A 15994-nucleotide genomic window follows, 5' to 3' on the forward strand; every position below is an offset into this window, starting at 1 on the left:
CCAAATCATGTGCAGAAAACAAAACACTAAGATTCTGAAAAGAATGCAATACTGGAGTAATACCAGGGATATATGTAGTCCTAATGGTGCACAAAGCTCAAAGTGGGAAATAAGGAACATTTAACTCCTTAGGGACCCAAATCATGTGCAGAAAACAAAACACTGAGATTCTGAAAAGAATGCAGTACTGGAGTAATACCAGGGCTATATGTAGTCCTAATGGTGAATATTAGTGAGTAGGCAGGCTGCGGTGTTCTGTACTAGCTGTTATTGATCAGTCTTTTTGGTGAAATCCCTTCTTAAATGGCAATACAGTATTCAAGTTGAAGGAATATCAAGGCACGAATGACAAGAAATCTGAATGTGAATGAATGTGAAATGTGATTGAATTTAGTGATGTTCCTTAGATGAAAGCAGGATGACTTTATCATAACAGGCATCTGGTCCTGAAATGTCAACTGATCACTGACAGTAGCATGAAAACTATACACCTGTGATGCAAATTCAAGCATAGTGCCACCATGCATAAGTGATGGAGTTGACAGAGCAGAAAAACATTTCAAGGTTGCATTTATAACACAAGCCTCTAATTTGAATATATTCAATTTCAGCTGAGTACTCCTAAGCCATTTACTATGACATCCAAATCACCTGAAACAGACTACACACTCACCTTACTTTCGTGGTAGAAGGAAAAGTACAACTGTGCGTCTTCAGGGTAATAATGGTATGATAACTCACTCCTTCTAATCAGACCTCCTGGGGGCAGCATAAACACCATGAGTAATAACAAAGTCAAGCTCAATGGCTCTGGTGCTCCACATTCTAAAGGACATCAAGAGGAATTCAGTGCTGAAATCACCCTATGGGTATATCTAGAGGGTTAGGAGACAAGACATGGTAATATGAGAGAGGAAACGCCTCAGAAAAAAAGTAGATGTTCATTAGGATACTATGATCTATGGTTTGAAGTGTCACTGAGAATTTAACCAGAACCATTAGAAAATGATGTGACTGATATCTCTACTCAAAAGGAAATAATTATCTAGCCAATAAAGGCAACCTCAGGACTATGGGAAGTACAAAAACTGGACTGGGAAGGAGCCAGGAGCCCATAGATAGAAAATGTAATTCAAGGTGTACATAATAATAATAATAATAACAATTTGTTAACCAGGTAGGCCTACTGGGCACATTGTCCCTTTTCAGGGGTGATCCAGGAGCAATATCTGGTTAAGTGACTTGCTCAAAGGCAGACAGTAGGGAAATAAGAACTGTGGGAATCAAACTCTGTACCACAGGAGATGCAGCTTGCAACCTTAGCCCTCTGTGCCGACTGCTAGATTAAATAATCTTCTTGATAACCTTGCCCAAAAATGACAACTTTAAGATAAGGTGATAGTTATCATCATGATATTGGCAAACAGCTGGTTTCTTGAAATAAGGGATAATTAATGCTTCCTTTAACAGAAATAAAAAGTCCTATAACTCAATCAGGGTCTGAAAATTTGATAAATAACTGGTCCCAGAACATTTAGATTGGTAGCAACCCATCTGGAAGGCAGGGATCAAGTCAGCATGCAGTAAGGTATTTACTTGAAATCACAGACAAGAGCTAATCTTAAACAAAACATTCATCAAAGTCCACACATGAGAAGAATTATTCACAGATATGACCAACATTGAATGTGGTTAATAGAAGAAGCAGCAAAACAGAGAAATTATGTATGAAAAACAACCACAATAAAAGTTTTTTATTATAAATTTAATGCTAACTGCTTTCATTTCAGATGCAATGACCAGGGATTCTTTAAAGTAACAAACATTGAAACTACTACCTTATTACACAGTTACTTAACTAAACATGTGATAAAACATGACAAATCATGTCAATGTGGATTCTTATAAAAGTGTATTTTCAATTATAGGAATTAGTTGCAGCTTTGACCACTCAGCAGCTCATGGAGTCTGAAGCAGACATTGCACATATAATGCTGACAACCCCTTGTCAGTGAAAGACTTCTTATGTAGCTGAAAAGTAAAAATCCTTCTGAGTTGTTAGGCCAGGCTCTTCAGCTTATTCACCACCTGAAAAAGCATATCTGGTCACGTAGCACTGCAGAGATGTCTCTGAACAAAACATCTGTCATCTTCATATGTTCACAGGTTCATAGGTTGGTACTAGGCTATCGGCCCTAGGGCCTATAGAAGCCTAGCCATAACAATTCCCTGGATATTTCTTCCCACAATATTTACTTCCCTGGACCCCTGTCTAGCAGGGTGACTGACATGATCCCCAGGGTGAATTTCCTATCTCCCATCCAATTGTCAAGGTTCCTTTGGAAGAGGGCCGAGGAGGCGCCCTGCTTGACATGTATGGGCAGTCTATTCCAGAGTATGGGGAGTCTCTGGGTCAGGAATCTATTCCTCCAGCATGTTTTGTTCATTGTGATGACAAGGTTTAGATCCCTGGAACATGTGGCTCTGAGGGATTGGGATTTCTTTAAGTGTAGCATGTCCAACAGCTCAGGGTTTGACATGGCCTTGTATGTTAAGCAGAGATCGCCTCTGAGTAGACGATATGCCACAGAGTATAGCTGGAGTTTTTTTAGATGGTCAGCATAGGACATCTGATTTAGGCCTGTGATTTTTTTAGTAAGGTATTTCTGAGGCTTTTTCAGCTGTTGCAGATGTCTTGTAAGGTCCATCCAAACAGGCCGTTGTACTCTATAATGGGTTAATGAGGGATGAGTACAGTGGGACAATGACCTCCTTTTTTCTGGATGAAAAGCCCTTAGTGATGAGGTGTGCCACATAGAAGGATTTCCTGACTGTTATGGCGATGTGGTTATCGAAGGTGAGACCACTGTCCACTCTTGTGAGAGATCTCAGACAAGATAATGGGCATAATATTTATCCAGTTCAAGTTTACCACTCCAAAGACCTGAATGCCACCCACAGAATTACAGACTTCATTCCTCATACCTCACAATATGGAGTTTAACATCAAACTATGTGTCACAAGCCTTGAGAGGAAGGGCATGTGCAAAAGATGGTTCAAACAAGTCCAGAGAAGAGGTCAGTGACCTATTATAGTCACCAACTAAAATGTCGGGATTGTCAGCCCTGCTGTTGGGAAGGAGCTGATGATGCTCTAATCACAATAAAACCATGTGAAACTTTAGGGAAAATGAGGATGTCACCCCGTCAGCTCAGGATCACAGGGACAAACAAAAGGCAATTGCAAAGCAAAGCAAACTAAGAATTAATCAGAACAAGAAACTGTATCCACCAGTAAGTTACTGGTCATCATGGGTGTGTTACAGAGGTAATTAGGTAATTACCTGAACAAGCATGAATCCCTTCATAGTACATATGAGAGACACCATCTCCTTATCAACTCATATGCTGAAATCACCTAAAACTAAAAGTTCTGATGACACATCATAGACTATACTAGAAAAATCAGTGAAATTCTCTCAAAAAAGTCCTCACACAAAAGGGTTGATGGTAGATGAGGAGAAACCTACAGCTTGTTCTAGCATTCAGTACATATTTAGAGTAGTCAGTATTCCAAGTGGTAGACTGTGACACCTAGAGCTTATCCCTAGAACAAACACCCTTCCTGATCCTGCCCCAGCAGGACACTGAGTAATACAGACTCCTGGAGGAACAGTAGCAGCAGCCATGAGCAAAGGGCTGAAATTGTCATCAAGTCATGTCACTGTTATAAATGCAAGTCTGACATCATGCAGTAACTCGGACATAAACCCTATCTTGTTGTGGATGGATTTTGCATTTGTATACAGCAATCTATATGGGACCAAAAGAGAATAGTTCCCAGCTACCTGCTTGAGGTGTCACGCAGGCACCCTAAGAAAGGTTCAAAGAAAGCTACGTGAACCTTAGGGGGCTGTTCTACCACAAGGTGGGAACAGGTTCTGGTCTTGTGAAAGTGAGTACCCAAGGTAACCATAAAAGCACACTTTTGGCATCTATGCCATACATGCACAAGCTGTGTAAAGGCATGCATACATGAAAGGTAAGTTAAGAAAAAGGATGAAACCAACTCCAGCAGGGCATCCCTTAAATCACAAACAAACATCAAAGAACTCATCTTCTTTCTTCTTCCGGTTTTCCTGGTTAGGGGTCACCACAGTGGATCACCTGTCTGTTTATGATTGGCAGTGGAGTTTGTTATAGTGTCAAGTTGCCAGCCCGGCACCCAACCTTCCACAGAAGGCACACACACACACACACACACACACACACACACACACACACACACACCTAGGGCCAATTTAGAGTGTCCAATCCACCTACAGCATGTCTTTGGGATGTGGGAGGAAACGGGAGTCCCGGAGGAAACCCACGTGACATTAGGGAGGACATGCAGACTCAACACAGAAGGCACCCCAGCAGAGGATCAAACAAGAGAACCTCTTGCTGTGAGGCGGCACCGCTAACCGCTGCACCACTGCGGCCGCCAAACATCAAAGAACTCATAGAAGTAAAATCCATCTATAACTAATGATATAAACAAATAATACAGTATACAATAAAAGTTAACCAGACAACATGAATGAATGAATTACAAATTAAATTACAAGCCACCTATATAAATAATAGTGCAATGACTTCAAAGACTACTCCCTATAAACAGTATGATAAATGGGTGCTTAAATTTAAGTAAAAATTAGGAATGTAAGTTCTTTTAGTATAAAGGGATACAGCCCAGACTACACCCCAGATAACCTGAGTTCATTTTGCACCTTGGGAATCTGCTGGCGCTGGAGTGGGGAGGATGAGTGTGCCTATCCTGGAGGGATGGGAAGACTGGAGGCCATCCAATGCAGCCCTGGGGTGGGCATTCATTCATCAAGCAATGTAGATTGTTGCAGTATGAAATCTATGACAGTTTATCCAAAAACCATGGGCCAGGTTCATTAATACCTATATTAAGTGTACACCATTCTAAGTAAATAGATAACACAAGCATAACTCCCAATTTCGTCTTAATAATTTTAGTTTTCCTTGCAACCTTAAATATTGAGGGGGATTCATAAAGGTTACCACAATATGTAGACTACATCTACACTTAGTCTAATTTTTTGAGTGACTATACAGCACAGAAAAATGTGGTAAGAATTTTCTTGAATACAGATTGTGTACACTTAGTGTAGGCGCTCATGATTCTGGCCCCACATTGCCGAAAAGCATATGGTCGACAATGCAGCTAATTGAAAAACTAACATAAAACCATGTATCACCTGCCAACAACATAAACAATGTTTTGCAAGGGGGAATGCCCCCCTGCACTTCCCACACCCCCTTCTAATTATTTATACCAACTCCGAGATTGAACCCGCAGTGGGGAAAAGGGAAAATTCCCTGATCCCTACTGCACTGCAATCTCAGTCAGAATGGTTCAATAAACCAAACTGTCAGCCATATGGGTTTCAACAATTTGGTCCTTTGACAAACTGAGATAGACCTGGGGTATGCACTTGTACAGAAAAGGCATAATGGCACCTGCAATGATGCGGATTACTCATCTCCCCCCAGGCTGATATCAGAGCATATGTTTATACTCTCATTGCAGGAACACTGGTAAGGGAACCAAATACCCTCATAGCTGACTGATTAAAGGACTTGGTGGATTGCACTTGCCCCACCCCCACTTGGGATACCAAATATGGTGGAACAAATGATCTCAAGTCCTATCAGGGAATGCTTGATGGTGGATATACATGTGATAGGCAGCACATAGACTAAACTAATGACAATGTAGATAATCTGCAATACATCCTGAAAAAAAAAAACAATATCCTTACAGTCTATGGACTTAAAAATAGAAGCTTTCCCGAAGTCTTCCAAATAGAATAATGGAAATAAAGGTCCACTTAACAGAATGGAGTACCATCTGATGAGTGAAAGGCAAACAAATCCAATAATATAAAACACCAGCTATGTAGTATCATAGTGAACTCTTTGCAATATTACCAAATGGTCTTCAAGCGCAGAAAGGTAACATACCAGTGAAATCAAGTGACTGAAATACAAAGGATTATTTAAAAATACAAGTGAAAACATTATTATCCACTATACAGCGATGCTGTAAAAATTAAAGTTAAAATAGATGAAGACTGTTAAATAAGACCATGCTAGAGCATTAACTGAATAAAACGTAAAACAAAAAGAAAACACACTAAGTATAAGTCAATAACTCTCATGTCTGGCCATATTTATGAATGCCAAAGGGAGAAAACAGACCAGAAGGTAGAATAACATTATGAGGACATATGAAAAAATGTCCGCTCTCAAGGAATTTCTGCCTCTTTAGAGTAATGCCCAGGAATCCTGTGATTGAAACTTAAGGGAATCAACCATGGACCAGCAGATATAATCCCCACAGGTAAATATACAGCATACAGCTCCAAACCTACTACTTCTCAGTACAACCTAAATGTCCGAAGAAGTTTTAAGTCATCAATTGTTTGCAGCCAAAAGACAAAATGTAGTATTTATTGGATACAAATGATACAGCAGAAAGGCAGGACAAACAACTGCAATAAAGACATGTATGCCAAGTTCATAAAGCCATCATAGTCAGTAGCCAAAAACAAAACTGACTAACAAGATAGTGGAAATCTAGCCATGTGACATCATCTTACCAGAGCTGAAGGACCTCACCAATATATGTTGAGTAAGACAGATATGGGTCTAGCTATACCCCTATGTATTTGAACTGCTTGGTAAATCTAAACAAGACTCCTTGATGACATCTTTTGTCCACTTTGCAGGTAACTTACTAAGACAATTTGATGCTCCAAACAGCTTTGTTTCAGTCTTTATAAAATTCATGCTGACACTCTTAGTATTAAATTCACTGCTGGTAATGAAGCACAATGAAAGGATAGAGATTTTCTTAACGTGTTAGGAAATTGATCAAAGGGTCCAAAGACTACATTTTCAGCATATCATGAAGAGAGGATATTGAGAAAGGTATCTGGGAATGAATTTATGAAGGTGGTAAATAAGAGTTATCTCAGGACAGATCCTTGAGGGATTCCCACAGTTACTGTAACTAGATGGAAAAGAGACTGGATAATCTGATCTCTGAATGAATGATTTTGTAAGTAGCTTTGGCATCAGCTTAATGTAGTAATGTGGACTCCCAAAGTGCTAGTTCGGGCAATAACTTATGGTGTTGAACCATTCAAAGGCTTTTGTTAAATCAGAGTATAATATGCCAGTAAATCTCTCAGTTTACCTTGCTCCATACTGCCAAAACTACTGTTGAAGACAGACACCAAGGGAGTTAAGGTGCCATGGTGGTTCATGTTATATTACTAGGATCTGTATTAATACTGTTGTCTGCACACGTTAGAGAGTGGCAAGAGCAATTAAAAAAGTTCATAAGGCTCAAACTGCTGCTATAGTCTTCATTTGATTAAAGTGGTGATTACCATAATGCTCCAGAGTTCAGATATGGATATATAAGCTAATGATACATTGGTAAGTTACTGGTGGAATCTAGTAATGGGTGTCACATACATTGATGAGCCTTGGGTAAAGTACATTACAGTCAGTTCACCCATATCAAAGGCCTTAGTTAACTCTCACAATACAGAACCAGTCAGGCTGCCTTTGGCTGGGTTAATGACTATATCCCCAGTCAGATTCCAAAATGCAGTGATTTTACTACAAGTAGGCTAGAATCTATGGTGCTGTCTCGATAGAACTGCATATGTTTGTATGAAGGAGGACAACTAGATCATCTTTCCTATTGTTGGATGGATGGATACTGGTCTGTAGTTGGTTGTGGAATGTGGCTTCTGCACCCTTGGAAGTGGTTTAACAATGACCTTTTTGTCATCGGGTAAGCACAGTATTTTGTCACAGTCAAATTTTAAAGATATCACAAACAAGAGATAAGATGTCTTTCCAAAACTGAGGGCAATGTGAATGGATGTTATCACATCCAGTGGGAAGCATCATTAGGAATCTGTTCAGGAAGGGTTTCAAGTTGTTTTCTTTTGAGATGCTGAAAGTTAAAGGACAGGATGAATGTGGAGGAAATGATACTGATGTACAGCTTAGGGGATTGTCCTGTGCTGAAGATCCAAGCTCATGTTTACAGATGGCATTACAAATGCTGTAGTAAAGGCATGCCATTCTCTGTATGTGGGTTAATACTTCATATAAACTGCAATACCACACCATCCCATGCTGTGGATTAATGGAAGCATTGGAGCCTAGTATTCACAGAAGAAAATAAGGAATCCAGAAACCCAGATGACTTTATAGCCACTGACTGTAAAATTTACTTTCAGGTCCATTTGCACTAAAAGCTTTTGTGTTTCACTGCTGCATCACATTTGCACGACTTGCAACCCACTGTATCAGGGCTTAGAAAAGATGACAGAATATTTTGAGTATAATTTAACAAGAGGAAAGAACAAAGCCCAGCTCCCCCATCAAAATATTATGCATTAGTGGTATTCTGGTGTTTAAATGTGATGGTAACTTAATGGGCATTCTAACATGTACACGAAGCTCTGGTGAACAAAAAATAATTTCTAAAAAACTTATTTTTAAAGTTTTCATTTCATTATCTCACCAAGTACCTACACTGCCTCGTCCCTGTGCTTTTTGGAATATTCAGTTTGTCTTGACTTATGTTTCTGAAGTGGGATTGCATGAAAGTACTCATGCATGCAGCTGCATTTGTGCATTCTTTGCATTTTTCATGGTTAAAAACAGATTTTGATTAACTGCATTGCTAAAAAGTGTAGGACATGTTTACACACACTGATATGGAATATAGAAAATAGTTAAAGTAGTATTATTTTGTTTATATACAGCATTTTATCAGTAACTTTTCTGTTACTTGTGTTTTTGTTTCAGTGTCTTTTGATCTGTTGGGGTTTCCATTTATTTGCATGATCACTGTTGCTGGCCTGGCAGTATGCCATGTAATTGTTCTTATCATCTTCATTGTGTATAGAATAAGGAGGAAAGGTAAGTGATCTATATTTAATCCCTTCTACGTTAGCTGCTAAGGCATTAACCTTCACTGTAAGGGTATCCTTTTCAGTTTAGCATACTGCAGCTGTGATCACTTATCTTGTCTGAGAGTAAACGCACTTCATCCACCAAGACAGAATATAATCAAGTCATAATGGTGAACATTTTTTATCATATTTTTGTGACGGAAAGACAATGTGTTTCATTAAAACAGAAAACATGCATTACCCCACCCTGTTCCATTTCAATAAGAAACTACAATCCACTTGAGGGAGTGATGAACTAAAGGTATTTTACTCTGCAGGACAATTATTTTTCAGGGTATTTTTTTTTTACACGCTCTAACTTTCCACATTGCTTGTATGTAAACATATCTGAATGAATATGCTTTATTATTTCCACACAAGCCATATCATTCAGGAATCAGCACACAATCCTACTATCATCTGTACAATCTGGAACTATTTTATAACCTCTGCTAGCAGAAGAATCTAGAGGGGAGATTTTTTTTACCTTCCCCATGCCTGTCAATTCTGGCATGGATAGCTATCAAGCTTTGAAATACTATTCTGTTTTCTAAAGTTATTATAGAACCCAATACTTCTATCCAAAGGTATAACTAGCAATTCTGGCATCCACCGTCATACTCCAATCTGGTGCTCCCCAATTCAAACTCTTTCATTTTAAACTGCTACTCTAAATACTTCAGTTCTGCCCACCGATCAGAGCTTAAAAAAACGTATTTAATTTTAAACTGTAGCTAGCAACTATTACAGTTTATGCCACATATAGAGTGTTAAAAGTGCCTCAGCTATATAAAAAATATATTTCTTTTTAACCTGTAGCAATCAGTTGCTAAAGTTTATACCATACATGGAGAGCCAACTGCTTCAGACTGATTGCCATTCTGCTGATCACTCCGCCCCTAATACTTTGCATCTGGAGTGGCTGCCCCCTTGCCTCACCTTAGCTACACTACTGCTTCAATCAGGGGTAGGAACTAGCATAAATGGAATGCTCCATTCACTTGGTGATGCTTTTACTCCAATACAAACATCTTTTGAATTTCTTCTTATAGGTTCATAAGTAAGTACTAGACTTGCTCCCCTTGCTGGCCATTTTAAGCTTAGGCAGTTTCCTTTTAGTGCTTGAAATAACCTCTACCAATTGTTTCTGTGATTCTGGTACTCTATAAAGTCTCAGTCTTACCTTCACTCTGGGTATTGTTTCTATGTTATATTTTAGCAGTTTAATTATCCCAAGCATTTCTGAGAGTATTCCTTTACTTCTTAATAAACATTCTCTTATTTCCTGCTTTTGTACTTTTGACAAGAATTCCTCTAACTGTACATCAGGCAGAGGTTTTCTGACAGATCCTATAGGAATTTCAGCTAGCAGACTATAAACAGATTTTTGTACTTCTTAGCATGGCTTTCATATGTTAATATGAAAGATCTGCAATTTTTCTTTACTGGTTGTTTAATTTTATAGCGTACTATGTGTGTGTGTGTGTGTGTGTGTGTGTGTGTGTGTGTGTGTGTGTGTGTGTGTGTGTGTGTGTGTGTGTGTGTGTGTAAAATCTTTCAATTACCTCAGCAGGGCCTCGCCATTTAGCCAGAAACGTGGTCTCCATGAAGAATACTAATTCTAAAACCTGACCCCCCCCAAAATTAAAGTCTCTTATCTGGGCATTCTTATTTTAGATTTATTGCTGCATCCTGTTCTTTGTGCATGTGGTTCTTCACTGTGGGCATGGCCAGCTTTTATCTATCCTTTAAACTAACAGAATGTTCTATCACTTTTTAAATAGTGTCTTCTTCCCAGCTCTCATTAGAACATCGACTGCTGGGATGCCTGCCATACATGAGTTCAAATGGAGGAGACCTAGTTAAGGCTGATGACAGACACCTCTCTTATCATACACATTAAATAGGGAAACAACTGCTTTTGTGTTTTACTATCTGCTTCAATTACTTTTCTTAATGCATTTCAGTGTTTTATTGTTCATCTCTGCTAAACTTTCAGTCTAAGGATGCTATCTTGATATTAACTGCATTACTTTACATCAATGGTGCACCTGGTGCAATACTCTCGACATAAAGGAGGTGCCTTAGTCTGAAAGTATGTCTTTATGTATACCCTTTCTAGAGAATAACAATACCAGTTCTCTGGCAATAGTCTTAGCACTAGCCTTACATAACAGTACAGCTTATGGGAATGTTCTAGCATAGTCCATTATTACATGTACTGAAAACCATTCTTAGATACTATTAGTGGCCCCACAGTGTCCACAGCAATGCTCTCAAATGGCCCATCTAAATCCATGCCATGGTGCAGTTTTCTGGCATTCTAAACAAGAAGTACATATATTTTTCTCTTTCATTATACCTAGCTAATAAAATCTGTCTAATACTGGCTGCATTACTATTACTATTCTGTAAGGTTTTGGCAGCAACAATTGTAATTTGTTCCCAGTGGTTACTTACTGTATATAAGATACCATCTCTTATGTCAAAATAGGAATAAGATGTAACTGGAACATTTTCCCTACTACCTTAGTTATATTCTCTCTTGCCAGACTTAAAGGATCATCTTTCCATTATGCTTTTTTAAAGTTTATGTGGCTTACCTGTAAGTCAACTAATTCAGAGTTACTTTCTTCACTAACTTGACATGAGGTCAAAAGGTATACCTTCCTCTCCAAAAAAATTACACTAAGGCGTCTTCCATCTCTTTTCCTACAATGAGTAGTTCTGGACTCAAAATGTCTTCTCTGCTGTACCTTCTCCACTGTCTGTACTGACCTCCTGAAAGTTCCTCTTTTCTTTAACTTTCTGTTCAACTTTGAAAGAAATGATTTCAGAACTTTACATTTTCTTACCAAACTCATATTTAATGCTAATTGACATTTTTTGCTCTGTGATTCCTCATTTAAACGCACTTATCCATTGATTATTGTCATCTTTGTTTCTATACTAACACTTTTTGTAAGTCTCTGTGAAAAAGTTTGTCTCCTAATGATTTTTACTTCAGAATTGTTTATCACTTTATCCTTAGTTCATATTCCATCATATCTTACAGTAGTAGGTTTATTTTTATCCATTGTTGGGACAGATACAGAGTCCTTTTTACTATCTAATGATAACCAGATTCTAATCCTGTTTGTATCTTCTACACTAATTTCCTTTTCCTGTATTTGATTTTGTATCGGTATAAGAAAGTGTCACTATTGTTCCCCCCACAACCTATTCTTATACTGAATGATTGCATTAAGCTGTTACTTTATCTTTTTGTTCTGTGCATTGGTCTACTACTTTGTTTCTATGCATGTTCTATTCACCCACATCTTTCCTCAGTGCCTTAAAATGGAGGAAATATTTTCCTATTGCAACACCATGAATCAAATCAGAAGCCACAGCTATAGGGTGCAAAAGTTTTCCAAAAAATGTCTGAATGTCTACATTTATGAAGGGATATTCATTTTTATCTTTGTGAATGCATATCCCTTCTATCTTTTGTTTGTTATTAAACGTATTCTTATACACATTAGGAACATTTAACAAGCATAATTATGATTCCAGTATTCAGTAAAGCTGGGACTTCTCTCCCTTCCAAAAGTACAGTATACTTTACTGGATTGGAATGGCTGTAATACAATGACATAATGGTGGCTCAATAATTCTAGCTTCAGTTTTATCAAATTCCACAGGAACAGTTTAATTTCTAGGATGCATATCAATTTTTACATTTCTTCTACTGGCATCCTTCAACATTAGTAGAACAGAATCTGGCTATGTGATCCCGCTCACCACATTTGAAACAAGCTTTTCGCCTGACAGATGATTGTACATTTCTTACTACAACTTTAGATGTAGAAGCAAACAGATCAGTTTTAAACAATGGGTTATTATAGCAATAACAAAACCAATTGCTATGCGCGTGGGTGATGCATGGCCGGAAAGTACCACAAACAAACACAGTTGGCCAGCAAATCACAGTTGAACAGAATTCAATCAGCCAAAAACAGATGGTGGAAATTCAGACTTTAATTACAAAAATAACAGACCAGTTTCGGCATCAGCATGCCTTCTTCAGTGTAAGAGTAACAAACATATGAAGTATAATCAAATAAACAAATTTATACCCAAAGATAACCAATGAGCATTAGTAAATAACCTATGCTCATGAATAATACATGAATATTTTAATTAAATATGAAAAAACAAAATGTAAGGGACCAAAGCTATAATCCTGACCTCTAATACATTATTATAAACAGTTAATGTAATACATTTGCTGTTAACAAACTAATAGTGTGTGGGAACCTTGAAAATTAATGTTTGTTAAGTAAGATAAATTATATTAAACAACAATATAGAAAGTTGCAATATTTAAAGTTGCAATATATATTAGGCCTATATTAAAGAGTATTAGTTACACAATAAGGATATGTATATCAAACCCAATGTGTTAAAAGGACAGTTGTCTATATTCATATATTAAATATGTGGGAGAACTGACTTCCATATTAACAAATATAATAATTGTATATGGAAATTGTTATAAGATTGTGCTGGTTGGAATCCATAAAATTTTCATGATGAATAGTCGTAAATTCCAGGCAGAAACAATGAACCTCATAGCTAAATTATTAAATTTAACACTGAATGGATGCCATTCACCATATAATTATAGTTATAAGTGGTCATTGAGTCCAGGCGGAAACAATGAACCCAGACCAATAATCCAATATTTCTCCTTGTGATTCAATATACCATGCCAGCCTTGTGTATTACTATGATCACCAACAATTTTGTCTATAATCATAAACATGAATTGTGCTTGTTGATGTTTTAACACATATCAATATAAAGCATTTGTTTCCTTTTTGTTTCTAATATCACTCCGATGTTCATTTATGCATGTCCTAAGTGGCCTAGATGTCTGGCCCACATAAAATGCCCCACAATGACATGAGGCCAAGTAGACAACCCAATCACTACTACAGTTGCCAAAGATTTTACAATCAAATACCTTACTGGTGTTGCGACTTGAAAAGTGCTTGGACTTGGTGATCTGTTTGCAAGATCCACAATGGCCACACGGGAAGGTACCCAACAGTTCATGTCCCGTAATGGTAAGTTGTTTGTGAATTGCTCCCCCACTACCTATATGCTTATAATGGGATAATAGGGAACCCAATGTTTTTCCTTTCCTGTATGAAAATTGACATTCTTCCCCCAAAACCACTCTAAGTTGTTCATTGGCCATTAATATATTCCAGTGTTTGTTTATAATATCTCTGATGACATAATAGTTTATTCCATATGTTGTTATAAATCTAATAGTAGATAACCTGGAATCTGCAGAAGTTATCTTCTAATCCAACATAGTCTTTCTATTCATTTCAGAGGTTCGTACCCATACTTTATTGATGTCCTGTGGTTTTGTACCCCCTATTGACAAATCTATGATATAAATCCTGACTAGCCGCCTCATAGTCTGATATGGTTGAACTAAGATGCTTCATGCACATGAACTGAGATGCTCCTGATGGTGTGGCGTGGGTGCATGCTGGAAGCTTGTAATAACGTATTATATTGTGGATATTTGTGGAAAACTTTAGTAGCCAGAGTATGGTCTGGGTTTCTCAAGATAGTTACATCAAGAAAATTAATAGTTTGTGCATCAAACGTGATCGAAAATTCAATACCCCAGATATTGCCATTTAAATAATCTACAAATTCCTGCAAGTATCCAGCATCCGCACGCCACACCATCCAACAATCATCTAAATACCGGCGCCAAATATCCATTTCAACCAGATAGATATTGTGAGATACATCATAAATCATACATTCTTCAAAAAATGCCATAAAGAGGTCGGCATAAATAGGAGCAAAAGAGGCCCCCATAGCCGTCCCCTGAAGCTGCCAATAACACTGGCCTTGGAAGTAAAGGACATTTTTATTGAGTACATGTTTGGACATGCAAATCAATAGCATGTTGAACCCCGGTGGATAAAGACTAGCTCTATCCAACCAATATTTGAGGGCTTGTAAACCAGCCCAGTGTGGTATGCTGGTATATAGGGCTTTAACATCCAATGAACACATTAACCACTCTGGCTCCAATTGTGTATCTTCAATAATTTTAAGGAACTGCGTGGTGTCCTGTAGCCTTGCTCGAATCAAACCCAGAAGGGGTTTAAGATAATATGTCAGGAATGCTGACAATGGTTCAGTCAAGGATCCAATACCCGAAACTACTGGAGGATTAGTTATTGATTTGTGAATTTTGGGTAATAGATATAAAATTTGCTTATGGGGATCCTTGACTGAAAGTTGTTTAGCACAGCTCTTGGTAATAATACCTTCTTCACATGCTAGATTCAAGAAAGAATCAATTTCCTTCTTGAAATTCGGGGTGGGGTCAATGGCCATGTTCATATAACATGCCGTGTTAGATAACTGGGTTAAACCGTCTTGAATATAATCACTCATATTTAGTACCACCACTGCCCCACGTTTATCTGCACATAATATGACTATATCCTTGTTGTTACGTAACTCTTGTAGAGCTATGCTCTCTTACTGTGAGAGATTATGTCCCAACATAGTATGTCCATAATTTTGAAAGTGTAAATCTCTGAAGACTGATTGCATAAAGATGGATACATTCTTATTCATAGGAGGTTGAAAATCAGATTTACCAAATCTGAATTGGTTAGATCTTTGAGAGGTATCATCTGCAAAGAACAATTTAAGATTCAAACTACGACAAAAATTCAAAACATCTGTGACAATATGATATTCATTGGAATAAAAGCCCGGAATAAAATTAAGCCCTTCAATTCAAAAGATTCTGTTGGTTACAAGACAAACATACATTGGATAGGTTTAAAACATTGTGGTTTTGTTGCTGATATTGACTTATGTTAGAAAGTTCTGGATCAGTCCCTCTA

At 37.8% G+C, this 15994-nt stretch overlaps 1 protein-coding gene across 2 annotated transcripts in view; it reads left to right on the top strand.

Annotated features, from left to right (window-relative positions):
- The window catches only part of LOC122811902, a 294398-nt gene that overhangs the window by 23633 nt on the left and 254771 nt on the right, over nt 1-15994 (top strand). The window contains exon 2 of one of the 2 annotated variants that reach the window (XM_044084055.1): nt 8911-9024. The exons of the other annotated variant lie outside the window; for it this stretch is intronic. Within the exon in view, the coding sequence (XP_043939990.1) occupies nt 8911-9024 (114 nt within the window). The remainder of the gene's footprint in view (nt 1-8910; nt 9025-15994) is intronic. 2 annotated transcript variants of the gene reach the window in all.

Source organism: Protopterus annectens, chromosome 9.part0 (assembly GCF_019279795.1).
Source record: "Protopterus annectens isolate FY-2018-M chromosome 9.part0, PAN1.0, whole genome shotgun sequence".
Lineage (NCBI taxonomy): Eukaryota > Metazoa > Chordata > Ceratodontiformes > Protopteridae > Protopterus > Protopterus annectens.